Raw genomic sequence first — 27,643 nt, 5'->3', positions numbered from 1 at the left:
GGAGCATCCGGGAGGTCAGAGGTCAGAGTCAGCCCCCAAGAGAGTCCACACCCGTCCCCTCTCCATTCCAGCCCTGCCTCCACCCCCCATTCTGGGACCCAGAACACAAGGTGTGGAGAGCATCCTGGTCACTGTCTGGTGGATCGTTAGCAGTGGTGCTCAGCTGGTGCTCGGGGACCCAGTGACACTCAGGGGGCAGGTGACCCCACCTTGTGGGAGGTGAGTGTCAGTAGCAGGAGGAGAGCCAAGCAGGGCCCCTAGAGGATGAGGCAGCATGTAGGTGCAGGAGGTAAATCTGAGATGTTAGGAGGCCCGCAGGAAGCCTGGACGGGAAGATAGAGCCTGTGTGTTCCCTCCTGGGTCAGATATTCATGGAGCACCTATTCTGTTCCCCAGAGGGCAGGGCCAGAGCAGATACCCTGCCTGTCCTCACAGAGGTGACATCCAGTGGGAAGGGGCCAGAGAGGGACAGAGCAATCTGTCAGGCTTCCCTGAAGAAGTGGAGAGGTGGCCACTCCGTGGATCAAGGGCTGTCACTTCAGCAGGCTTGTTGCCAGCCCCTCCTCTATGTCCAGGCCCCCTCTGCCAAGTCTGCCAGGTTCGATGGGACATGGAGTAGAACTGGCCTCTGGATGGACAGCAGCAGAAGGTACAGAGGCTCAGGTCCCCACAGGGCTGTCCTGGGGGTGCAGTGGGGAAGGCAGACCAGGCCTCTGACTCGGCTGCCCACCTGACTCCCCCCAGGGCCGTGTGTTCCATGCTGGGCACCTGGCTGCACCATTACTCTGAGCATTTCCACCAGCCCCCAGAATTTCCCCGCCTGAAGATGCTCCTGGGTTACATAGAGCTCAGCATGCCTGGCTCAGACCTGGAGCAGCAAACCCACCTTCTGCTGGCACAGCTGGAGCCCCTGGAGCCCCCTGAGGCAGAGGGTGATGGTGAGGGGGACTCAGGGTGGGTGATGGGGGTGAGTGGGGAGGGGAAGAGATGGGGCCACACAGAGCAGAGCCTCCAGAGGCTGGAACTGGGCCGGGAGCAATGAGGAGACTCAGATCACTGTTCCCCTAGACTGCAGTCTGGGAAGCCTTCCTGGAGGTGGCATCTTGGACTGAGACTTCATTGATTGGCAGTGAGAAGTTTCCTGTCTTTGGGAGGCACGTGGAAAAGCAGTCCTATTGATGATATTTTCTCTTATTGGGTCTGTAGCACCAGCTCCAGAAGAAGCTCTGGAAACTTCTGCAGACCTAGAGCCAGCTACACCTCTACTGCCTGCTACAGCTCCAGAGCCACAGCAAGTCCATTTTTAATATGTTTCTTTATGACATTTACTAAATTGTTTAATCTAGATATAAAGTTCACTTAAAACAAAATTTAATAGTTTGATTATTTTAAATTGTACATGTAAGCAGCAGTAAGTACATTCACAATGTTATGTAACCCCCCTTTAACGTCTATTCCAGAACATTTGCATCCTTTTTGTCACTGAATAATATTCTCTTCTGGGAACACACCGCATTGGGTTCTCCTTTCATCTGTTGATGGACATTATGAATGTTTTCACCTTTAGGCTCTTGTAAATAGTGGTGCTCTGAATACTTGTGTACCAGCATTTGAATGTCTGTATTCACTTCTTTTGGGTATTGATGTAAGAGTGGAATTTGGGGGTTGACTGAAAACTGTATGCTTGTCCTTTGAAGACCTGCTGAAGTGTTACATACAGTGATTGTACCATTTGACAATCCCCCAGAATTATTTAGGTGTATAATTTTCATGTTTCATTTATGTTACAATTTCCTCTCTTTCCCCCCCTCCCCGCCCCCATCTCCCCTCCACCTGGTCCCTCACCCTGGGGAACAAGCCTATATGTTATGAGATGCTATCTGAAGAGGCCCCCGTGGCCTGGCACCGAGGGAGACCAGCAGACAGAGGAGCACCTGGGTTCTGACTCAATTGAGTCCACAGCCCCAAACCCCTGGGAGACACTGGAAGAACCCTTCAGCTGAGTCCTGTTCAATTCCTGGCCTACAGATAGTGTGAGATAATGTTTGTTTCTTAAACCACTAAGCGTGGCTAATGCTGTCACACACAGTGGATCACTCACACGGCCATCAAGCACCAGGCCCTGGCCCTGCCCTCCCTACTGTCCCCTACTGTCCTCCCAAGCTCCCACCAGCCACACTGGCCCCCTTCTGACTTCCTCTCTGGCCAAACATTCAGCTTCTATGTTTCCGCACACTCGTGCCTTCTTCTAGGCTAATTCTCCCCAGATTTGTGCAGGGCTGGCTCCTTCTTGTCTCACTGCCGGGAACAGACATGTCACCTCAATGCAGCCGTTCTAGACCCCCTCACCTAGTGGACCCCAGGACCCTGTTGTGGCACCCTGCTGTTTTTTGATATAGAACTTAGTGTTTTCTTTCTTTTGTTTCTGTATTCATGGTTTTGTCTATTTTCCCTTCTAGACTGTGAGCTGCTAGAGGGCAGGGACCCTGGTGCTTCTTTTCATCATGGCCCCCATTTGAGTGCTCAGGGCACAGCTGGTGAATGAATAGATAAGAGGCTCCATCCCGCCACTGACAAGCTCAGATGTTAGAGATGGATGCTACTAAGAGGAGGTACAGGCCAGGTCAGGAGCAGGGGAATGTTCAGGAGCCCAGGGGACATGCTCCTGGCCCCAGTTGCTCCAGTAGATCACACTGGACACATCATTCCCCCTGATGGGAACCACTCATACTACATACCAAGCAGGGAAGCCACAGCACAAAACATACCTTTGTTTCAGAGACTTCAGGGCATCAACTTTCCTTGGGACCCAGGGGGGCAATGTGACAGGATCCATAGGAACCAGGGGCTTTGAGAGTGACCTTGGAAGCTTCCCTCAACCTTCTCTTGTCCACATTGGCCCTGGGATGTCCAGTTCCCTTACAAGGACTCCTCAGCACAGCCAGTGCAATGGATCTGGCCCCGATTCCAAATGAGGCCCCTGATGGTCCAACACGGTGGTCTCTGCTTCAGTCCAAGGAAGAATGATCCAGGTTTCTGTCATTATCTCTCTTCTTTTACATTTGTCACCGCCTCAGTGTCCACCCTTCCCCTGACCCCATGTCCTATTGTCCCTTTCTCTGATGTTAGTGTGAGTGTCAGTGTACACTTGTGTGGACTTCCAGAGAAATCTACTCCACATGGGTGGGGGTGTCCTGGGGTCCTAGGAGCTCTAATTCTAAAGCAAGCCCTGTGGGAGGAGGCAGCCCTAGCCTAGGAGGTCCAAACTCTCCCTTCTTCTCAAGACTCTGCCCCTGCCCAGTGCCCTGGGTTTTCCCTGCCCCTCTCTGGACCTCAGTTTTCCAATTGTACAGTGATGGCTTAAACAAGGAGCTTCCAAACCCTGCACACAGTCTACCCAGCCTTCCACATCCCTGGATATGGTATGTCTGGGAGACATGAGCACCCTCGGGCCGCCCTCACAGGTTTTAGGCACCCCAGTGGCTCTGTGGGCCCCTCTGCCCTGCAGCTAGGAAGGGGTTTCAGCCTCAACTAACCTTGTGCACTGAGGGACAAGGGACAGTTCCCCAAGAACTGATGAGGCCTTTTAAGTAATAGAAGATGATATGAATGTGGACCAGGCCAAAGAATGGGATCTTCAGAATATATGGGACATCTTCAACCCTGCATCTTCCATGGTACATACGAGGAGGTTTCTCTGAGATGGGGACTGTGGTGTCAAAGTTCACACAGTGTTTCAGTGCAAAACCAGTAGTTCCCTCAATACTAGATTTCCATAATATAGCAGAAAACCGGAACAATACAGGCTCAGACAAGAGGGAGACCTTTTCCTCTCTCATGTAAAAAGATTTATGAACTTGGACAGTCCTTCCTGACCCTCAACTGCACAGCACTGTAGTCAGCCATCATTTGTTTCTGTCCCATCATCTTTTAGCTAATGTCAATCCTGAAGGCTGTCTCCTGGCCCAAAATGGCTGCTGGAGCACCAGCCTAGGCCAGACATCATATCTTCATTTTTGAGGCAGGAGGGAGCAAAGATGAAGGACCAAAGGGTCCACACAGCTATCTCTGCCTATCTAAGCAATCCTGTAAGTTCCACATAATCGTTCTGTTCACATGTGATTTGCTTAAAGTTCGCCTGGCAACTCTGCACTGCAAGAGAGGTTTGGAGTTAGAACATTAAAATTGGTGAACTACTGGGGCTTCCCTAGTGGTCCAGTGGTTAAGACTTTGCCTTCCAATGCAGAGAATGCGAGTTTGATCCCTGGTTGGGGAGCTAAGATCCCAAATGCCTTGCAGCCAAAAAACCAAAACATAAAACAGAAGCAGTATTGTAACGTATTCAATAAAGACTTTTAAAAAATGGTCCACATCAAAAATATCTTTTTAAAAAATTGGTGAACTACTGTCCTCAATAAAACTGCGTTTGTCTTCCTAAGGAAAAAAAAGAACGAAAACTGCATGGTGATGACCCGTGCTCTTTTCCTACACTAATCACCAGGATGAAGAGTTCGAGATTGAATGCTTGTCAAATGAATTGTTCGTTAGTTTCCCCAGCACAGTCTCTCCTTGGTGTTTTTTCATTCGTAGAGGAATTGGAGATGTGGTTTGTAACTAGGATATTCAAGTGGAAAAGGTTCAATTCCTAGGCAAGCAACTGGGAACAGTTTGTTAGCTTTCATCGGCCTGTACTTTGGAATCAGCTAAGAGAAAATCCTTTTCTATTCTCTAATGAAGAGGACAGACGAAGAGGGTGGGGTCTTTGGGGGAAGCAGCATGTTCAAAAAGCTGGATGCAAGTTGAGTATCTGTCTTAAAAAAAAAAAGAAAAAGAACCTCTGTGATCAAGGTAGTAGACCTAATGGACCCCTACATTTTCACCCTAGGGACCATGGGCCTCATGGTGATTATTAGTAAACGTGATGCATGCTAAATAAAATTCCACGTGGCACAATGTATTACTGACTGAAAACGTATGGAAGGAAAATAGAATTTTTAAAAAATTTGATTCCTGTAACTTGACTCAGGTCGTTTGACAGCGGTAAATGATCACTGAAGAAATCTTACAAAGCAGCATCTATAGTCAGTAAATTATGATTTGGACAAGAAAACGTGTCATTTTTTAAAAAATTGATTTCAAGTAAATCACTTTCAGGAAATTAAAAATAAGACACGGGTATGCAGACCGGGGGTCCTGAGAAGGGGAGGCGCCCCGCCTCGCCCCACCCCCTCCCTCCCGAGGAGAATGCGCAGGCGCGAGCGGAGGCAGGTGAGAGGGCTGTGCCGCTGGGATGCCGGGGCTCCTGAAGACCCGCGTCCTGAGCAAAGGGAAGTTGGAGACCGAGTCGGTCCCCACACTGTGACGCTCCCGGCGGGGGAGCAGCGCAGAGACGAGTAAGTGCAGCTCTACCCGCAGCCCCTCACCGCGCGCCTCCCGGCCGCCGCCCCCCGCCTGCCCAACAGCCAGGGGCTCGACCCTTCCAGCCCCGAGGAGCGCGAGCCTCCCTCGCTCCTCGGCTCCGGGGCCGCCGCCACCGGCCTCAAGGTGAGGACGGCGGGCCGGGGTCACGAAGGCGGCCGTTGAGCGGTGGGCGCCCCGCGCGCTCGCAGCCCTCCCTCCTCGGCGCTCCTCGGGCCTCCTCGCGGCGGGACTGTCCCCACGCGCCCGGCGGGGCTGGCCTCTGGGTCTGCGTACGCCGGACTCGGCCCGGCGGGCTCTCGGGGCCTGGACGGGGAGGCGCCACAGAGAAGCCCGAAGACGGGGCCGCGGGGCGGGCGTCTCGAGCACGGTGCGTCCGGAGGGGTGCAGGGGTCTCTGCTCTCGGGATGCGCGCGGGTGACGGGCACGCGCACAGCTCGGGGATCCTGCACCCCCGGCCGCCAGGAGCGGTGTTCAGACGGGGGCCTCTGTGCCCTTTCCTGAAGCCCTCAGGAGGTCAGCTCCAAAAGGCTGAAGGTTCGCTTTAAGCGTTTTCACCCTTGAGTATCAACTGAAATGACTCGTAACTCACTCGCAGAGCGCTCTCTGGAGGGTAACGTGTGACATAGTAACATCTAACCAAAGTTTGAAATAAGGAAATTCTGTGCTTATTATATTTTTGCGTATGGAGAGCTTTTTGAACAGTGTTACTCTTTTCCAGCAACAGGTTGTTGCGAAGCAGCGTTACTCTAAGTTAAGTGAGCGTTTAAAATTTCATTTTTGAGTAGTTATCATAGGCGCTCAATTATTTGAAAATTCTAGCTAGTATCGGGCTTGATTGGGTTTTTCTGTTTTTCTGGGGGGGTTTTGGTAAATTTTGGATGAAGAAAGGAAGACTTCCAAATCAGGGGAAATGTTTATTTCGTCACATTCTGCTGTGCACTATTGCAATTTTGAATGTCTAATCGCAGGTAAATCTCAGATTGTCTCCAGCAAATGTGTATTTTGTTTGAGAATAGTTTGTTGTTTTGTTCTGTGGGTTTTTGTGTGCTATTTTCTTGGTACAAATCTGCCTAGTTAGCAGGCCTCAAATCATCATAGAATGTACTTAAAACTAGTGATTGGTGCAAGAGTATTCCTAGGATAAAGTTTGAAGTTATAACTCTTATCACGTCCCCGCGATGTAAACATAGGCCACATCACCTGAGACTACAGCCTTGGCTCAATTAGTAGAAATTAAAACTTTAAGAGAAAAAAAAAAGAAAGGAATGAGGCTTTTTTAAACTCAAGCAGGCAGACTGAGATCTTCGTGTCTATCTGTATGTATGTATATCTGTGTGTCCAAGATATGAAATTTTGTCCCTTTTAATTAAAAAAAAATGTTTATTTATTTGACTGCAACAGGTCTTCATTACGGCTTGCGTGATCTTTTAGTTGAGGCATGTGGGATCTAGTTCCTTGACCAGGGATCGAACCCAGGCCCCCTGCATTGGGAGCGCAGGGTCTTACCACTGGACCACCAGGGAATTCCTTATTTATGAGTTAACTTTTATAAATGGTGTTGGTAGGGTCCAGCCTCGTTCCTCTGCACGTTCGTATCACATTCTCCCAGCACCTTTTGTGGAAAAGACTGTCTTTTCCCCCTGAATAATCTTGCTGTTCTTGTCAAAAATCATTTGACCATATATGTGAGGGTTTCTTTCTGGGCTCTGAATTCTATTCCATTGATGTATAATTCTGTCTTTATGCCAGTACCAAACTGTTTTGATTTTTGTAGCTTTGCAGTAAGTTTTGAAATCAGGGAGTGTGCATCCTCCCACATTGTTTTTCTTGCCCAGAAGTGTTTGGCTCTTTGGGGGTCTATTCAGTGTAAAGTGAAGTTTAGGATGGGGTTTTCCATTTAGGATGGGGTTTTGATAAGGATTGCATTGGAATTGTAAATTACAGTGGGTACTATTGAGATGTTAGCAGTCATAAGTCTTCCAGTCTGTGAAAATGGGATTTGTGTCATTTAGTCTCTTACACAAAGTTTGGCAATTTTCCTTGTGTAAGTCTTCACCTCCTTGGTTATGTTAATTACTAAGTCATTTACTCTTTCTGATGCAATTGTAAATCAAATTGTTTTCTTAGTTTCCTTTTCAGATTGATCATGTTAGTGTATAGAAATAAATGATTTTTAACATTGACTTTGTATCCTGATACTGTGCTGAATTTATTTATTAGTTTGGACATCATTTTTGTGACATCCTTAGGATTTGTGTGCATGAGATCATGTCATGTGAGAACAGAGATAATTCTGCTTCCTCCTTTCAAATCACTGGATGTCAGTGATTTATTCATTAACTTATTTATTGATCTATCTTTCCTAACTGCTATGGCTAAAACTACCAGTACTATGTTGCATAGAAGTGGTAAAACCCAGCATTTCTTACATGCTTCCTGATCTCAGAGGGAAATTTTCCAGTCTTTCACCATTGAGTGTGATGTTGGCTGTGGTTTTACATACACGGCTTGAATTCTGTCATGGTAATTTTCTTCAAGCCTAGTTTGTTGAGTAGTTTTCATCATGCAGAGGTGTTTAATTTTTTCAATTGCTTTTTCTACCTTGAGATGGTCATGTTTTTTCCCCTTCATTCCATTACACCAATACATTTTCCTAGGTTGAAACATTCTTGCATTTCAGGAATAAATCCCATTTGTTCATGGTATAAAATTCTTATTATGTAGATAGATATAAATAATTATTATATAAATAGATATATATGCGTTCCCAACCTCAGCTCAGGCTTCCCGAACCCTGGTAGGGTGGCAGATGATGGCCAGGACACAACACTGAACCATAGAAGTTTATGCCTCCAATGAGTCATGATTATTATTACTAATCCATGACTCTTTTTTCACACAGTCAATGACTGTCTGACTGAGACCTGCTTTCCCCCATCTCCTGCTTCCGAGTCTCTCACACTCCGCTCCTTCCTTCTGGGATTCACTCACTTCTTCCTTAAATACATCCTTCCTCACTTTCAGTGAGAGCCTGAGAGAGGCAAACTCTCTTAGTCTTTTTTATCTGAAAATGTTCTTATTTTGCTTTTATTCTTGAGTGATAGTTAAGGGAGAAAAATATACAGATGTTTCTGTGATGCTTCCCTTGACATGAAGATGTCTTTGCTTTGTATTCCTCCCTGAATTGTGACTGCTGACTGGGCTGCTGTTTGGTCTCACTGTGGTCTGCCTTCCCTGCTCTGTGATAAAGTCTTCAATTATCTTTAGTATTCTACAATCCATTACTATAGGGTGAGGTTCAAGTTTGTTTTTATTCTTCCTGCTCAGGACTGGGATCTGAAAATCCATGTTTTACAGTAATTCTAAAAGTCTTCAAATCCTGTGTCTTTAACACTCCTCCCATTTCTCATCGTAAAATCCCAGGGAATATTACACTCTTTCTTTCTACACTTCATCTGTCTCATTGTATTTGCCCTGTTTTTATTTTCCATTAGTTTATCTCTCTGCAACATTTGGGTTCACTAATTCTCTCTTCAATCCCGGTTAACTTGTTGTCTAATCTACCCAGTAGCGTTCTTATTTCCATGGCAGTGTTTGTTTAGTTTTAGAATTTTTTTTAATCTTGTTTTGTTTTTCTAATTTTCCTGGTATATTATTTCATGGTGTGTTATTCACCTATGATTCCAATGCAATCTTCTGGGTCTTTAACCAACTTACAGTAATTTCTTTTATAGTTTTATCAAATTACCTATTTCATGAAGGTGTTGGGGTTCTAATCCTCCCATTTGTAGTCTCTGCTTACTGTTGTTCATGGTGAGATCAGGGCATGTTTTGGTGATAGCGATTCTTTCTGGCTTTGGGGTTTTGACGTATACATGTTTTTTTTCATGTGAAGGACATTTTTAACTATTGCAATTTTTGTTGTGTTATTTTGGTTTTTAATTAGAAAAGGATATTGAATTTTCTTAGGTGCATTTTCAGGCCCTATGGAGGTGAACATATAGAATTCTTCTCAAATATCAATTCTTTCATGTTCTCCCTGACACAAAGACTTCACTTACCACCCTAGTTAAAACAAAATGTCCCCCACTCCCCACGTCCAGCCTCTTCCTCTGTTTACTTATATCCATAGCACTTACAATCAGACACTGGCTGCTCGAATCACAGGCTGTCTTATTCCGTTTGGGCTGCTGTAACAAATACCACAGACTGGGTGGCATATAAACAACAGAAATTTATTTCTCAGAGTTTTAGATGCTGAGAAATCCAAGATCAAGGCACCTGCAGATTCTGTGTCTGCTGAGGGCCCACTTTATGGTTCATAGGTGGTCGTTTTTTTGCTGGGTACTCACATATCAGAAGTGGAAAGGGGACTCTTTCTGGCCTCTTTTACGAGGGCACTCATCCCATTCATGTGGGCGCTGCCTTCTGACCTCATCACCTCCCACAGGCCCCACCTCCTAACATCATCACCTTTGAGGCTAAGATTCCAGCATATGAATGTGGGGGACATAAATATCCAGTCCACAGCAGAGGCCTAGTGATTTTCCCCTCAGGAGGGTCTCTTTCTTGCTCACCCAGAACCCAGACAGTAAAGCTTCCTCAGTGAGTAGAATGTTTTCTAGTCACCCTTCTGTTAGGGGCACAGTCCACCAGCAGACCCGGCTTTCTGTGTGTGTCCATCCCTGATCCCTGCCTCCTCTCCCACCAAAAGGGAGTGAAACTCAGCCCCTCACCTGGCTCCGTGGACCAGTAGCAGGAACTTCATCCTGACGGCTGAAACATTGGGTCACAAACTTCTACCCGGTTTTCCCTTCTCTCTTCACTCCCAGGGCCTTTCCCTTTCTCTCTTCTGAGCTGGGCCAGGCCATCCCATGTGTTTGCTCTACATCTTGCCCGGACCAAGAGCTGCAACATCCCTATCAGTTGCAATCTACCTTGTTAACAATGGGAACATGTCTAGGCCTTGAGCAGAAAATAGCCTTTTGTGAGGTTTTTTTGTAATGTAGTTTTTTTCTGTATGTAAAAAATTAATTCCGTTCTCCATTGTTTTCTTTTAAGTACCGTTTTAAAAATAAAATATATTTAGGAATTCTGGGAAGTTGGTGTGATCATGGAAGCATAATTTTTATGTTCCGGAATCTGCATATAAACACAGAGCATAAGACATTAAAACTGAAACCCATGGGCAATATTTACAACGAGACTAGATGACAAGGTATTCCCCCTGTAACTGCAAAATACAACTAGGTGGGCAACAGCCATTAGACCTGCTCAACATCACCCTAAGTGTGGGGAAAGCAGAAGGAAGCAATCGTGTAACTGGACGCATGAGGGCCCTGTGCATACTCAGTAGAGAGGCAGAGTGAGCCTGTGCACGCTCCTTCCCAGGAGAGCCCCACGCATGCGCGGTGCAGGGACCAAAGGAGGAGCCACGGCAGAGCTTTGAGCTTGTGCCACTCAAGAGCCTGGCCAGGAGCTGCAGCTGAGACTGGGAGAAACTTGGTTTACTCCACCAGTTAGTGAGGCAGAGGTCTAAGGTAAGGCATGAATGTCTTTGAATTCTCACACTGGGCCGCCAGGGCTCCTTTGGGACTGGATTATGCATGCACAGCAACTGTTGGGAGCGCTATCAAATTAAGTAGGATGGGAACAGTAAAGACAAAGGACAGAGAAGCTCCAACTCCGTGCATGGACCAGGGTGAGGTGAGAAGGGCACTGGCCTCGGGCACAAAATTTCAGGGGCACCAACAACTCAGTAATCAAGATAAATGAGACTTTAATGCAATAATTATTCAAAAACTAAATTCAGTGTCAAAAAGTCCTTGATGAACAAAATATCAAACTTTGAAATAAAGACAGAATCATTAAAAGTCCCATATTGAATCATATTGGAGCTGGAGGCAAAAAGTCAGTAATACTGACCCTGTCTTCATTACAGTGTTTCAGGAGAGTGTTCCAGGAGCCCTCCTTGAGGAATCTACTGAAGAACCAGCTTCAGAAACCACAGTAACTAAAGAGACATTGCAATAAGGATTAGTGTGAACAATAAATATATAGTTACTTCTAGAATTAAGATTAAATGTGGGTTAAAAAGAAGAAGTTATACTATGTAATTGATACAGATTTGGGTCCTTGGACTTTTTAATCACAGAAATTGATAAGAGGCCAGAGGAGGAATTCAGGCAAGCCTTTATTGGGACTAGTGCTGCAGCACAAGGGGGCGAAAACAAGTAACAGGTGCCCTTGTTCACTCTTCTAGAGGGGCAGGCTACTTCCTTAAATGGAGTGAGGGTGGGAGCAGGACTGGTGGGTCGGACTGAGGTGTGGCTTAGGTGGCCCGCCCACCCCCTTGGTGGTGCTGTGTGCAGGAATCATGTGCAGTACCCTGCTTTTGCTCCTGGCACCTCAGAAGCAGCAGTTGGTTTGTGGCCCTTAGTATATTACTGTTCCTAATTGCCCCCAACTGGCATGCCTGCAGCCATTTTTAGTCCCTTACAGTTGCATACTATTCATTTGCTGGAGGAGACGTTTGCCCAGGTACAAGTACATGCGTACAGGTAGAGGATCCCAGGTCCCAGACTATCTCAATGGCTTTATGTTCTGAGAATGTAGATATGGTACAAACGAAAAATGGGGAAGGGAAGGAGAGAATTTCATGCAGAAAAAGTTTTAACTTTTCATAAGTCACAGCTTGTTCTGATATTGTTCCTAGGATATCATAGATTTTTTTTGAGGTATAATTGACATATAACATTATGTTAGTTTCAGCTGTACAATGTAAGGATTCATTATTTGTATATATTGTGAAATAATCACCATGGTAAGTGTAGTTGAGATCTGTCAAGATACATAGGTACAAAATTTTTTTTCTTTTATGAGAATTTTTAAGGTTTGCTTTCTTAGCAATTTTCACATATGCAATATAATATTATTAACTATGGTCACCATGCTGTTTCTTACATCTCCATGACTTATTTATGTTATATTATAGCTGGAAGTTAGTACCTTTTCACCTTCACCCATTTCACCCCACCCACCTCTTGTCTCTGCAACACCAATCTGTTCTCTGTATCTAAGATTTTTGTTTTAAAGATTCCACATATAAATGAGATCATGCAGTATTTCTTTTTCTCTGTGTTATTTCACTTAGGATAGTGCCCTCAAGATTCTTCCATGTTGTCACATGGCAAGATTTCATTCTTTTATTTGGCTGAATAATATTCCATTGTGTATCTGTACAACAATTTCTTTATCCATTCATCCATCATTGGACACTTGTGTTGTTTCATATCTTGCCTATTGTAAATAATGCTGCAGTGAGCATAGGGATGCATATATCTTTTCAAATTACTGTTTTCCTTGTATCAGAAGAGGGATTCCTGGGTTGAATGGTAGTTTCACTTTTAATATTTTGAGGAAACTCCGTACATTTTTCCACAGTGACTGCACCAGTTTACATTCCCAGCAACAGTGCAGAAGGGTTGCCTTGTCTCAGAATCCTCTCCAGCACCTGTAATTTCTTGTCTTTTTTGATAATAGTCATTCTAATAGGTGTAAGGTGACATTTCATTGTGGTTTTGATTAGCATTTCCCTGATAATTCGTGATGCTCAGGATTTTTCATATCTATTGGCCACCTGTATATCTTTGTTGGAAAAATGTTTATTCAGTTCTTCAACCCATTTTTTAAATCAGAGTGCTTGTTTGTTTGCTATTGAGTGGTATGAGTTCTTTATATATTTTGGATATTAACCACTTATCAGATACATGAATTGCATATATTTTCTCCCAGTTGAGATAGGCCTTTTCATTTTGTTGATGGTTTTCTTTGTCATGCAGAAGCTTTTTAGTTTGATGTAGTCCTACTTGTTTATTTTTGCTTTTGTTTCCTTTGCTTTTGGAGTCAGATCCAAAAAAATCACCACCAAGACTGAGTTCAAGGAGCTTACTGCCTATGTTTTTCTGGGAGCTTTGTGGTTTCAGATCTTACGTTAAAGGCTTTCATTTATTCTGCGTTAATTTTTGTGTATGTTGAAAGATAGTGGTCCAGTTTCATTCCATTACATGTAGCTATCCAGTTTTCCCATCACCATTTACTGAAGAGGTGGTCCTTTCCCCATTGTATATTTTTAGTCATTTGTCATAAACTAGCTTAACATATATGCATGGGTTGATTTCTGTGTTCTCTATTTTGTTCCACTCATCTATGTGTGTGTTTTTATGCCAATACCATACAGTTTTGATAACTATAGCTTTGTAATATAGCTTGAAATTAGCGAGTGTGATGCCTCCAACTTTGTTTTTCTTTCTCAAGATTTCTTTGGCTGTTGGGTGTGTTTTATGGTTCCATATAAATTTTAGGATTTTTTTGTTCTATTTCTGTGAAAAATTCCATTGGAATTTTGATAAGGGTTGCATTAAATCTGTAGATTGCTTTGGGTAGCATGGACATTTAACAATATTGATTCTCCAATCCATGATGATGGAATATCTTGCCATTTAGTTCTGCCTTTTTCAAATTCTTTCATTAACATCTTATATGGTGTTATGGATATTGTTAATCTGAACTTGTGTGTGCATCATTTGAGGTGAAACAAATGACTAATTGGATATTCTAATTCAATTATTTCCCATGTCCTTGAGAACGAGATTTTCCAGTGTGGGAGAAAGGAGATACAGATGTCACAGAAGAGGTTAAGTAAAACCGTACAGTTCTCAGTTTGAATTGGATGTATCTGTGTAAACTACGAGAATATTTTTTCATATATGTAATTACATGTCTAGGACTTTATCCATTTCTTCTAGGTTATCCAACACATTGGCATATAATTGTTCATAGTAGTCTCTTACGATTCTCTGTATTTCTGTAATGTCAGTTACTTCGTTTTTGATTTCATTTAAGAGTCCTCTCTCTTTTTTTCTTAGTGAGTCTAGCTAAAGGTGTGTCAATTTTATGTTTTCCAAAAAAACTTAGATTTTTGAAATCTAAGATTTGTTTTCTTCTATTGTTTTTTGTGGTCTCTCATTTGTTTCAGCTCTGACTTTTGTTATTTCTTTCCTTCTGCTAACTTTGGGCTTAGTTTCTTCCTCTTTTTCTAGTTCCTTGAGATGTAAAGTTAGGTGGTTTGCTTGAACTCTTTCTAAATTCTTAATATATGCATTTATTGCTGTAAAATTCCCTCTCAGAACTGGTTTTGAAGCGTCTCAGAGGTTTTGGTTTGTTGTGTTTCCATTTCATTTGTTTCAATATAGTTTTTTATTTCCCTTTGCTTTTTTAAATCCATTGGTTGTTCAGAGTATGCTGTTTAATTTCAACTTATTTTTAGATTTTGCAGCTTTCTTCTTGTTGTTGATTTCCAGCTTCATACCACTGTGGTAAAAAAAAATACTTGATACGATTTCAGTATTCTTAAATGTGTTAAGACTTGTTATGTGGCCTTTCATATGATCTCTTCTGGAGAAAATCTGTGTGCACTTGAGAAGAATATGTATTCTGCTGCTGTTGAATGGAATGTTCTATAAATATCTGTTAAGTCCATTTGGTCTAGTGTATGGTTCAAGTCCAACTTTTCTTCTTTATTATCTGTCTAGATGATCTAGCCTTGTTGAAAACAGGGTATTGAAGTCCCCTACTATTATTGCATTGTTATGTATTTCTTCCTTCAGATCTGTTAGTATCTGCTTAATACAATTAGGTGTTCTGATGTTGGGTGCATATATATTTGCAATTGTATCTTAGTGGGGAATTTACCCCTTTATCATTATGTAATTACCTTCTTTGTCTTGTTACCATTTTTGGCTTGTATAGCTATCTCTGCTTTCTTTTGGTGTCAACCTGCACAGAATTTATCTTTCCATTCCTGCACTTTGAGACCATATGTCCTTAAAGCTGATGTGAGTCTTTTGTAGGCTGCATATAATTGGGTCTTGTTTTTCTTATCAGTCCAGCCGCTCTGCCTTTTGATTAGTGAAATCAGTTCATCTACATTTAGAGCTATTATTGGTATGTAAGGAATTACTGAAATCATCTTATTGCTTTCTGCTTGTTTTGTATTTCCACATATTCTTTTTTTTTTTTTTTTTTTTTTTTTTTTTTGCGGTATGCGGGCCTCTCACTGTTGTGGCCTCTCCCGTTGCGGAGCACGGGCTCCGGACGCGCAGGCCTAGCGGCCATGGCTCACGGGCTTAGTTGCTCCGCGGCATGTGGGATCTTCCCGGACCAGGGCACGAACCTGTGTCTCCTGCATCGGCAGGCGGATTCTCAACCACTGCGCCACCAGGGAAGCCCTCCACATATTCTTTTCCCCTTTTCTTGCCTACTTTTGTAAATTTGTGATTTTCTGTGGTGGTATCCTCTGTTTCCCATTTCTTCTTTTCTTTTGTGAATTTATTCTAGGTTTTTACATTGTGGTTAACATGAGGCTTACATGAAATATCTCATAGATAATAAAGTCCATTTATAGCTGATAGTAACTTAACTTTGCCTACAAAAGCTTCACACTTTTACTCCCCCTTTTTATTTTTGATATCACTTTTTACCTCTTTATATTATATATTAGCACATAATAGCTATAATTATTTTTAATACTCCTTTCTTTTTTTTTCAGTTTTTAAAAGGAAGATTTATTCAACAAGTTTCACTTAACTCAGTACACCTAAAAGGAAAATCACAATACAATGAAAAGATTTAAATCAAGGCCTCAGAATTTCATTCAAACACCAAGACCAAAATCCTAAAGTATTGGTATTATGTCTCAAATTTTCCCCATTAACTTAAAAAAGAGCTTAAACTTACGTGCCATAGAGGTTATTAAATGAAACTAGAATTAACAAACATGCCAAATGTTTCACTTTTAATTGTAGACACAGCTCCTATATTGAGTTTTACAAAAAAGCGTGTCTTTCAACAATGCATCCAAACAGTGTTCAATGTAATGTGGTGTAAGCAACGTTTAACATAATTCAACTGCTTTAACCTAAATACACCTACTGGTTAAGTACATCCTACAATATAACTAACTTGAGAAAAGCTGAAAGTTATTTAACAGTAATAGATTACTCAACCTAGTTACATCCTAAATGAATGTTTGTGTTCAAAAATACTGAACCTTAAGTCTTCAAAACAATCCTGATTTCCACTTAGAGTAAGCATAAATCACAAGCTTGTATTGCAAAACTGTTAAAACTTAAGTTTTGTTTTTCTTTAAAAAATGTTGACCAAGAGTCAGTGATCAGGATCAATTACATTCCCCATCCAGCACTCATACTGGACATGCTAGACATCCTTCCCATTCCGTTCACTCCCATAGATGCTCGGCTTCCACTACTGTAGTAGCTGCTGTTCACTGCTCCTTGGCTGCCTATGCAGTGTTTGATTGAAAATCACTGGAGTTTTCCTGTAAAACTCGGTCATATCCACTCATGCTGCTCTGGCCACCATAGCCGCCTCCATAACCACCACTCAGCTGCTGGCTGGCTGGGCCGCCGTAACTGGACTGGTTTGACAAACCCATGCCTCCTAGCATTTGGCTACCATAAGCACCACCGCTTGCTCCTGCTGTAGAATTCAAGAAGAGTTCTACATATCTGTGTTGCATATTTGCTTTGTCTTTTGGCATAGCTGCCACAGCATCTTCATGAGTTGCAAACTCGACATCTGCTTCACCAGTAACTCTGCCATTGGGACCAATTTCAATATGTACTCTCACAGGATTGAGTGGTGAAAAAAAATTATAAATGTCATTCTCAGTAGCTCTGTAACGTAATCCCCGCATGTGTACAACAGTCCTGTTGTGCTCTGGAAAGTAGAGCCACCATCCCCATATCTGTGATCTGACATTCCTGAAAAACAATAATTGAGGTCTCTTCCAAATCTATCTGACCCAAATCCATAGCCATCATTATAGCCTCCATAACCTCCACCATAAGCACCACACCTCATCCTTTCAAAGCCAACTCCTTTTCCAATGCTGTTATACCCTCTGCCAGCCCCAGGTCTGTCATAGGGACCTGGCCGCTGCATGGCCATAAGTTTTCGTGGTGGATCATAGTGAGTTCTAACTTCAGCTCGACTGCTCTTAAAGATTTCGATATACCTGTGCCCTATTCTTTCCTTGTGTTTCTTTAGAGCCTTTCAGGTATTTCCTGTGAAGCAAACTACACAAAGGCCTCCCCCGTACTCCTCCCCTGGAGGTCCACCGGCAATGTTATCCCATTTGGCATGATTTCCAACCCTGAGAAGAACTGAACAATTTCTTCCTTGCTACATCCAAAGGGGAGTCCTCGAAGCCATACAAAGCCATCATTGGCCATGTCAGGACTATTTGGACCAGTATGCATCAACACCCAATCCATTTTAACATTGTTTGACTTGACTACTTCAACGTATCTGTGTCCCATAGTTTCTTTGTCTTTTTTCACGGCCAATTTGACTTCATCTTCTGATTCAAGTTCAACAGAAGCCTCGCCACTCGGTCTGCCTTCTCTGGTATAGATGAAACGAATACCTTGAGCCCCATTTTGAATTTTGCAGTCAGAAAAAAACCGCTGCACTTCGTTGGCCAAGCAAGACCAAGGCAAGCCCTGGACCTTCACCACGAATCCCTCGCTGCCTTCAGTGCCCAACATCATCGTCTCTTAGGGGGTCCTGGCGTCGAAACACCCTGCACACACAACTTCGGTGCGGCTGAGTAGAAAATCTCATACTCCTTTCTTTTAAGCTTTATACTTTAGGTAAGTGGTTAACACACCATTCTTTTATAGAATTAGAGTTTTCTAAGTCTAATTGTATATTTATTTTCACCAATGTGTTGTATACTTTACGTTTTCATGTTTCTGGTTAGTGTCTTTTCATTTCAGCTTGAAGAACTTCTTTCAGCAATTCTTCTAGGCATGTCTAGTGGTGATGAAACCCCTCAGCTTTCGTTTGTCTGGGAAAGTATTTCTCCTTCATATCTGAAGGATAACTTTGATGGTTAGAATTCTTGGCTGGAGTATTTTTTCTTTCAATCCTGTGAATACAACATTCCATTCTCTCCTGGTCTATAGAATTTCTACTGAGAAATTTGCTGGTAGCCTAATGGGGGTTCCTGGATAGGTTTGAATCTTTTTTTTTTTTTAACTCTGACTGCTATTTGCATTCTCTCTTTATCTTTGAATTTGACAGTTTCATTATAATGTGTCTTAGAGAAGGTCTTTCTGAATTGAGAGAACAGTGTGAACTATTAGCTTATGATCTTGTATGTCCATATCTCTCCCCAGGTTTGGGAAGTTCTCAGCTATTATTTCTTTAAACTTTCGTTCCCCTTTTCCCTCTCTTTTCCTTCTGGAACCCAAGTTATTCCGATACTTGTACATTTGTAGAGTCCCATTGATAATGTAGGCTTACTTCATTTTTTTTCTTTTTTCTCTTCTGATTGGGTTATTTCAAAGTTCCTATTCTGTAGCTCATTTAGGCTATCTTACATTTGATCTACTCTGATGTGGATACTCTCTATTGCATTTTCATTTTATTCATTAACTTCTTCAGCTCCAGAATTTCTGTTTTATTTTTTTAAAACATTTCTGTCTCTGTGGTAAATATTTCATTTGGTTATGACTTTTTTTTCTGATATCATGGATTGGCTTTCTGAGTTTTCTTGTAGCTTTTTGAGTTTATTCAAAACAGCTCTTTTGAGTTCTTTGTCAGCTCAATCACAAAATTCTTTGCTTTTGAGCCTGGTGTTTGGAGAATTATTGCTATCTTTTGGTGATGACATGTTTCCTTGATTTTTCATGTTCCTTATAGTTTTGCATTGCTGCTTTCACATTTGAAGTAACAGACACCTTCTAAATTCTTTACTATTTGCCTTCAGGTGAGTTATACTGTACATTTGTGCTCAGGGTTTTTTTATATATCAGGGATTTTTTTTCCCCCTGCCTTTGTATGGTTACATCTTCTCCACTCTTCTTACCCTCTTGTGGAAGGATTCTTAAGTTTTTATGTCTCTTCTGAATTTTACCAGTCACCAAGCTGGCTACTACAAACCTCTTTTTTCTAGAAGACGGCACTATAGATCAAGTTTGTGGTTTTTTCCTTGCTCAAAGATCCTGGTATTGGGACTTCCCTGGTGGCGCAGTGGTTAAGAATCCGCTTGCCAGTGCAGGGGACATGGGTTCGATCTGGGAAGATCCCACATGCCACAGAGCAGCTAAGCCTGTGTGCCACAACTGCTGAGCCTGCACTCTAGAGCCTGTGAGCCACAACTGCTGAGCCCGCATGCCACAATTACTGAAGCCCATGTGCCTAGAGCCCGTGCTGCGCAACAAGAGAAGCCACCGCAGGGGGCTTCCCTGGTGGCGCAGTGGTTGAGAGTCCGCCTGCCGATGCAGGGGACGCGCGTTCATGCCCTGGTCCAGGAGGATCCCACATGCCGCGGAGTGGCTGGGCTCGTGAGCCATAGCCGCTGAGCCTGCGCGTTCGGAGCCTGTGCTCCGCAGCGGGAGAGACCCGTGTACCACAAAAAAAAAAAAAAAGAGAGAAGCCACCGCAATGAGAAGCCCACGCACTGCAACAAAGAGTAATCCCTTCTTGCCACAACTAGAGAAAGCCCACGCACAGCAATGAAGACCCAACTCAGCCAAAAAAAAGAAAAAAAATCCTGGTCTCTTTTCCTGATAGCAGTGTTTACTGGACTTACTTTTGCAATCGTACTTGGGAGCACGCACAAGGAGCTGGCTGCAGAGTGGTGGGAAGTGTTTTAGCACTCGGGGCATTGGTGGTGCCTGTGGACCCAGTGGGGAGATCCTCACTGAGGTACACCCACAAGCTCATGGGTGGACTTCCTCATGAAATCTTGAGCACAGTCACAGGAACCACATCCATAAATGCCCTTTGACTTTCTTATTTGGCTCTTTCCTGATATAATCCCTTCCCCCAGTCATGGAGTTCCAACTGAAATTTTATTTGAGATTGCTATGAATTTGTACATCAGCATGGAGAGAATTTATATTTTTATAACATTGAGACTTCCTATCCAGGAATTTGTTATATCCCTCATTATATTTTATGGTTTTGTAAAGATTTTCATATTTTTCATGCTATTATTAGGTGTACCTTTAAAATAATTTAATTTTCTGAAATTTTTTATATTGAACTTGTATTGAATTTCTAAAACTCTTATTTTGGATACTTTTATTTGAATTTTCTGTGTATATGATTGTTTTACTATATTACTCTAAAAACTTTAGAAAAATGCTGAATAAAGTTGGAGATAGCAGGCATCCTTATTTTTGTTCTACCTTTAATTTGAACACTGTCCATATTAACTGTGATATTTGCTGTAGGTATTTGTAAAAATACTTTTTTAAAAAGGCAAACATATAGGCATGAAGAATACATAGTGGTTGCCAGAAGTTAAGAGTGCTGAGAGGTTTTTATTTCAAAAGGGTATGAAGCAGTTTGGGGGGGCAGTAATGAAACAGTTCTATATTTTGACTGAAGTGGTGGTTACACAGATCTATGCACATGTCAGAACTCATAAAACTGTACCAAATAAAATGAACTTCTGTGTATATATATATAAATTTTAAATTAAAAAATTTTTAATCTCAGTAAATGATATCTTACATGTTTTTACATAAACATTTACATTTCTTTCAATTCTCATAATCAACTTTTTCAAACACATATTATTCACTTGAATTTTCTTTTTTTATTGCTGCTTAGTTCTGTAGCCCATTTTAAGTTTTTTCCTTCTATTGATTTAAAGATCTTATTAAGTAATACATCTTTTCTTTTATATAGTAAAATATAATTTCCTGGTTTCTTTGCTTTTAACATCTTTTAAAAACTAGAACTGAGTTGTTTGCTATTTTTTTGTAATAAAATGTATCACATTAAATTTATGGGTCTCTTTGTGTCACAACTTCTCATCTCAATTTTTCTTTTACTAACTTAGTGGTTTACTTTAAACATTTCAAACCTTGAATCCATGTGAACTGTATCACACGTGATCTATGGATATAAACTTTATTCCCAATTGTTGGGAATGACTTGATGTTTGGAATACCTCATTCTTTCCCTCATTATACTACATTTAAAAAACATTCTTAATCATAGCCATTGTATTACCATGAAGCAGATGTCAAACTGTTTTGAATAACTGAGCGCTTATTATACATATTGATATTTCTTAGGCAATTTTCTCCTTTTTGAAATGCTTTCTGGCTGTTAATTTAGATTTATTTTTATTCCAGGTGAAGTTGAGAATGCTTTTGTAAAGTACACAATACTTTAAAAAGTCAAGGAGAAAAAAGTACATGTAAAAATTTGTTGAGATTCTTATTGGAATTTTGTCCAAAATTTTTGAATCTTTCCATGAAAGGGTATATCTCCCTTTATTCAAGTAATTTTAATGTCACAAATGAAAGAATATGTTTATATAAATGACTGTTTTCTTTTGGATTGTGGCTTATTTATCTACAATTTTCATTTATTGCTTTCATGATTTTAATGAACTGGCTTTCTTGTCTGCCCTTTCTCCGCTTTTTAATTCCTGAACAAATTGCTGATGGCGCATATTATTCTTTTATTAATGGGGTCTATTTCCCAGTCTTAAAAAAAAGTGAAATTGACATACTGGTTTCCTTTCCTTGACAGCTCTGTGTGTAAATTTGCATTCTGGCTGCACAGAGAACTCAGCTGTAATCCATAACTTTTGGGGGAGTCCCTGCTGGCTTAAAGCTTAGGGAACTTAAAGCTCCAAACTTCCCACTGCTAGGTAAGGCTGCACTCTCAGCCAATCCCGAACCGCCAGTCGCGGAGGCTCAAGGGAAACAGACTTCTGATGTTCCGCGCAGACTGTCTGGCCCTGAGTGCGGGCCATCTGCGCATGCCTAGAGCCACCTTTGGCTTCTGTGCACTTCCGCCTTTGTGCACTGCAGCCTTTACTTCTGTTTTCCTCAGCCCTTGCGTGGGAAGCGGTTCCGGGGCTTGCGAGTCTATGCGCTCTTCTAGGGCCAGTGCTACACGACGAGGGAGAGGTGGGTGAGCCCGGGAGGGTTGGGTGAGGGCCGACGGGAGCCCTCGGTTTGGAGGGCGGGAGGGAGAAGGTCGGTGCACGGTGGTGGGGAGGAGCTCCGCGGACCCCCGGGACGGCGGGAAGCTGGCGTCTCAGTCAGGAAAAGGAGCCAAAGCCCCTGCTTGACTGCCCCAGCGCTGAGCGGGCGCGGCTGTCCGAGAGGCCCCCTTTTTGAGGGCGCAGGAGGAGGGCTTAATACGCATGCTTGACGGGTGCAGCGAGCCCCCTGGGGTAGGTGGGCGGTGCTGCGGGGAGAACGCGCGAGGCTGAGTAATAACAATAGTTAGCTTTGTACACATACCCATGCCTATGGTTCTCCATTTATGCTTTTTGGATTGCGAACTGCTCTGTAGTCATGTCCATCACTTCATCTTGATATACGTTGTCTCTCTGTTCTGCCTGCCCTAGCATTCAGGAAGGATCTTCAAGAATTATCCGGTTTTTGTATCATGTAATAGAATTTCTTTTTGTTTGTTTGGTTTTGAAGATTAGTGCCTTGTTCAGATCAGTTAGTGGCGAAGACTAAAAGATCCGACTCCTAAGCCAGTACTGTTTGCTTTTCCATACAACTAAAAGCAAGTTTTTAATGAAAGATCTTTTTGAGAAACAGCAACAAAGATAAATTAAAACACGGGTCTTTCCTCAAAGCACTGCTTTTTATAGCTTTCTGTGGAGTCACTAACCAAAGGTTTAGTAATATTAATGGGGAAATTGATAAACAGCTTAGTTTTGAGTTTTATTATTTTTCTTTAGTCTTGAGTGTTTTTTTTTTTTTAACAACAGCTTTGGTGAAGAGTTAATGTTCCTTCATAATGTGTTTTTTAGTTCGTTTTAACCAATTTTATCATTTAAACTTTTTTTGTGAACACCAGGGGAGATTTAAACTGTTAAAATATCCGGAGGTAAATACCTAACTCTGAACAATTTTATACCCCAAAGCTACCTGATTATATTAGAGTCATATTAGGTAGGTGGTGTTCCACCAACTGTCTCCCTGACTCTTCTGAAGGTCAAAGGGACATTGAGGTTTTTCCTTATCTAGTGATGTGTTTAGCTTTATAGGGAAGGAGAATTCAGGAGCTGCCACACAGGCCAGATCTTTCATGACCCCAGTCCTCCTAACCCAGCGTATCTTGAGAGTTGTCTACATTTTTCCAAGAACAGCAGAAAATGAATAAATCCCAGGTAAGTTTGTTCATTCATTCCTTTATTTAACAATGGATTTTGTGAGATTTGTAAGAGTCCATATGTTAAGATGGAAAATTAGTTATAGATAAAAGTCAAACTTAATAGAAAATATAAAGTTCACAGATCAATAGCAGGACCATACTGGCTTACAGATATATACTGATCAATATAATGTATAATTTCTAAGTTAATTTCTAAGTTGACCTGCAGATACATTTCTGATGACCATAGCAGAAAGGGAGACACTGTATCTTGGTTACAGACAGTTTCCTTTCAAGACATAAAGACATATCTTCTTACTGGAAGATATCCTTCTTTGTGTTAACATAGGGACACATAGTGAGTAACCTTCCCTGAAATGAGTGCCTCAGACCATTCCTTACTGGGAGTAAAAGGGTCCAAGAGAGGGTTCAAATAATCAATTTTATGATAGTCTTATTAATTTTGTTATAAAACTTAGTGTGTTTAGATGAATAAATGGCCTGCACACCTATTACAAAATTACTTTATCTTAGCCCAGCTGTGTGTACAAGTCCTGCAGCAGGTGGTTCAAAGTTAAATTCTCTGGTAAATATTTCTGAGCCTCTCAGTCAAATTTCATCCCATAGCATTCTGTCTTGGTTCTTCTCCACTTGAGAATCTATTCAGGTAAAGGTCACCAGTGACTTAATTGTAGTTGCCTTCCTTGAACAACTGCTACATTACCGTACTGACTACTCTCTCCTGGAAAGTCTCCTTTGTCCACTTCTGATATCACTCTTCTGATGGCTTTTTCCTGGAGTCTTCCTCATTATGCCCCATAGTTCAGTTCCGAGTCTAGTTCCAAGTTCTACTAGTCTTCTTACTTTACCCCTGTATGTACATTGGAAAAATATATAGTTAGCTGAACAATACTGTATATTGTTTTGGGTGCTTTTTAAAAATATGTAAATTATTTTAGCTTATGTATGATACACATTTTCTCCCAATTCACTAATAATTTGAGATATATCCATATGTAGTTTATTTTATTCCTTTTAAAGTTACATTTTCCCATTCTAGGTGTTTTATTGGTAGGCATTTAGATAATTGCCATTTTTCAGTAATATAAACAGTGCTGCTCTGCATATCCCTGTCATTCTCTCTGCACAAATACAGGTGTAACTCTAGACTCTAGAGCAGTGCTTCTCAAAGTGAGGTTCTTTGGCCAGAAGCAGCAGCAGCACCTGGAAACTTGTTTGAAATGCAGATTCCCATGCCCTATCTCAAACGTACTGGAAAAGAGATTCAGGGATGAGGCTCAGCAGTCTGTTTTAACAAGGTGTTCATGTGATTCTGATACCTGCTGAGTTTAAGAATCACTGCTCTAGTGTTCTATGATTAATATTTTTGAGTTATAGGATATGAGGATTTCTAATTTTTCTATGTACATTGTTATTCATTAGCAGACTACTTTTCTTCCCTCCTCACCAGATATAAAAGTTGTTTCCTCAGTAATGGGTGAAAAACTTCACTGTCTAATTTTGTGACTGATTACTGAGGTTGTGCAGTTTTCATAAATTTATGGCTTTTCAGGTTGTTTTCTTCCACTGAGTTTTGTAAGCATTCTGTATGTATTCTAAATGTAATCTTTCGTTATAATTGTTATTAATTATTTTTTCTCAGTATATATTTTGTCTTTTAATTTAATGGTATATTTTCTGTAACTTTTATATTGTGATACAATTCTCCTGTGCTTTCTATTTATTTTTGCCTGCACTGGGTCTTTGTTGCTACGTGCGGTCTTTCTCTAGTTGCAGCAAGCAGGGGCTACTCTTTGTTGAGGAGTGCAGGCTTCTCTCAGTGGAGGCTTCTCTTGTTGCAGAGCAGGAGTCCTAGGCACACGGACTTCAGTAGTTGTGGCTCGCGGGCTGTAGAGTTCAAGCTCTGTAGTAGTGGCTCATGGGCTTAGCTGCTCCTCGGCGTGTGGGATCTTCCGGGACCAATGTCCCCTGCATTGGCAGGCGGACTCTTTTTTTTTTTTTTTTATAATTAATTAATTATTGCATGCATTGAGTCTTCTTTGCTGCACAAGGGTTTTCTCGAGTTGCCACGAGCAGGGGCTACTCTTCGTTGTGGTGCACAGGCTTCTCATTGCGGTGGCTTCTCCTGTGGAGCACGGGCTCTAGGTGCACATGTTTCAGTAGCTGTGGCACTCAGACTCAGTAGTTGTGGCTCACAGGCTCTAGAGCACAGCCTCTGTAGTTGTAGCGCACGGGCTTAGTTGCTCTGTGGCATGTGGGATCTTTCTGGACCAGGACTCGAACCCATGTCCCCTGCTTTGGCAGGCGGATTCTTAAGCCCTGTGCCACCAGGGAAGTCCCTGCTTTCTATTTTTCATTCTGTTATCCTTACCCCAAGGGCCTAATGAAATTTTTCTTTATTTCGTCTAAAAATACCAAGCATGTTTTTTAAAAAATATATATAGTATCTTAATCCATCTGGAGTTTAAAAATATGTGTGTGTGTGTGTGTGTGTGTGTGTGTGTGTGTGTGTATACGTAATGTGATTAAAGGACCTAATTTTATTTTTTCTGTCTGTGAAGAATAAGCAGCACAATAAAAGGATAACACTTCCTGACCAAGCACCAACAAAACAGATTTGAGTGGGAGTGCCTGCCGTATTTCTTCATTATGCATGCTGCTGGCTTGGACTGGGTAGATTTTGTCATGTTCACAAAGTATTCACTGAGTCTTATTAAGACTGAGAGTTTAATTTTTCCAAATGCTTTCTTAACATTTTATGGGGGATATTTCCACATTTCTTAATAACTAATCTTTGTGTTCTGAAACAAGGCCCACTAGGTCAAAAAGCGTTATTCTTTTAATAATCTGCATAGTTCTGTTCATCAGTATTTTTTCCATAAACTTGTCTATAGTATTATTATTTTTAAAATGTTTAATCTGTTGCTTCTTATTTCTAACAGTTTTTCATTTGTGACTAATTTTTATTACAGATATGTATTTATTAGTCTTTCAAGGAACCAGCTTTTGGCTTTATTGATCTATAATTTTCATTAACTTCTACTTTTACCTTTATTCCTTGCTTCAACTGTCTTTGGTTATAGGCTATTTTTTCCAGCTTTTTGTTGAAGACGAGTTTATTTTAAAGCTTTTAAGTGTATGCATTTAAAGATGTAATTACCCTCTGTGTACCACTTTAACTACAGAATCCAGGTATCAATATGTAGTGCTTTTTTTATATGCAGGCTTCAGTTTCTATTTTCATGCCTTCTTTGATCAATAAATTAAAGTGTATCTTAGTTTTTAATAAACCTTATTTGTATATGTATAGCAGGTTTATAGAAAAGCCACAGATCTTAAGTATAGAACTCAATAAATTATTACAAATCCATTGCCCATGTAACTTAACCCATAGGTCAAAACAGATATTACTAGCACTCCTGAAGCTTCCCTTGTGCCCCTCTCACAATTCCAATACCTCCCTGGTGATTCATTTACATATAATCTGTGGCTTTAGTGGAAAAGTTCAGTAGTGAAGTGACAGAGACCATTGGGCCCTCAAAGCCTAAAATATTTACTATCTGACTGTTTACAAAGAAAAGTTTGCCAATTTCTAGATTAGTTTATTAAGTTTGTTAGTGTAGGTGTTACTTGTATCCTGTTTAAAATTAATTTTCCTACTCCGAAGTCTTGGGGTTAATCTCCTTTGTTATTTTAAAAATATTTAACGTTTGGCTTTCACATTTATGCCTGTTTTAATGGAATTGATGTTCACTTTTGTATGTGGAAGACATCAGGTTACTTTTTTCCCCATGCAATTTATCTATAATCATTTTTGAAAAATGATTTAACCCACTGTTATGTATCTTAAAAACTGTGTAAAAAGAAAATTCTCTGTGTGATGTCAGATCTTTGAAGTTTATTGAAATCTGCTTTGTGTCCCAGACTGTGGTCAATTTTGGTACAAAAGTTCTGTGTAAACTTGAAAAGT

General features: G+C 41.5%; 1 protein-coding gene and 1 pseudogene across 4 annotated transcripts in view; one reads left to right on the top strand and one right to left on the bottom strand.

Annotated features, from left to right (window-relative positions):
• The first annotated feature begins 5,258 nt into the window (after positions 1 to 5,258).
• Positions 5,259 to 27,643, top strand: part of LOC131751357 (zinc finger protein 33B) — a 74,309-nt gene continuing 51,924 nt past the window's right edge. The window contains exons 1-2 of one of the 4 annotated variants that reach the window (XM_067025641.1): positions 22,293 to 22,445; positions 23,538 to 23,668. In XM_067025641.1, the coding sequence (XP_066881742.1) occupies positions 23,654 to 23,668 (15 nt within the window). In that variant the 5' untranslated portion in view covers positions 22,293 to 22,445; positions 23,538 to 23,653. Of the gene's footprint in view, positions 5,394 to 22,292; positions 22,450 to 23,537; positions 23,669 to 27,643 lie in introns of those variants that run through there. The other 3 variants (XM_067025642.1, XM_067025645.1, XM_067025643.1) reach the window with 3 other exon arrangements.
• On the bottom strand, positions 16,469 to 18,053 carry LOC131751383 (heterogeneous nuclear ribonucleoprotein H-like; annotated as a pseudogene).

This window comes from Kogia breviceps, chromosome 2 (assembly GCF_026419965.1).
Source record: "Kogia breviceps isolate mKogBre1 chromosome 2, mKogBre1 haplotype 1, whole genome shotgun sequence".
NCBI classification, from domain to species: domain Eukaryota; kingdom Metazoa; phylum Chordata; class Mammalia; order Artiodactyla; family Physeteridae; genus Kogia; species Kogia breviceps.
The sequence above is the reverse complement of the archived record's forward strand: the minus strand, read 5'-3'. Positions and strand labels throughout refer to the sequence as shown.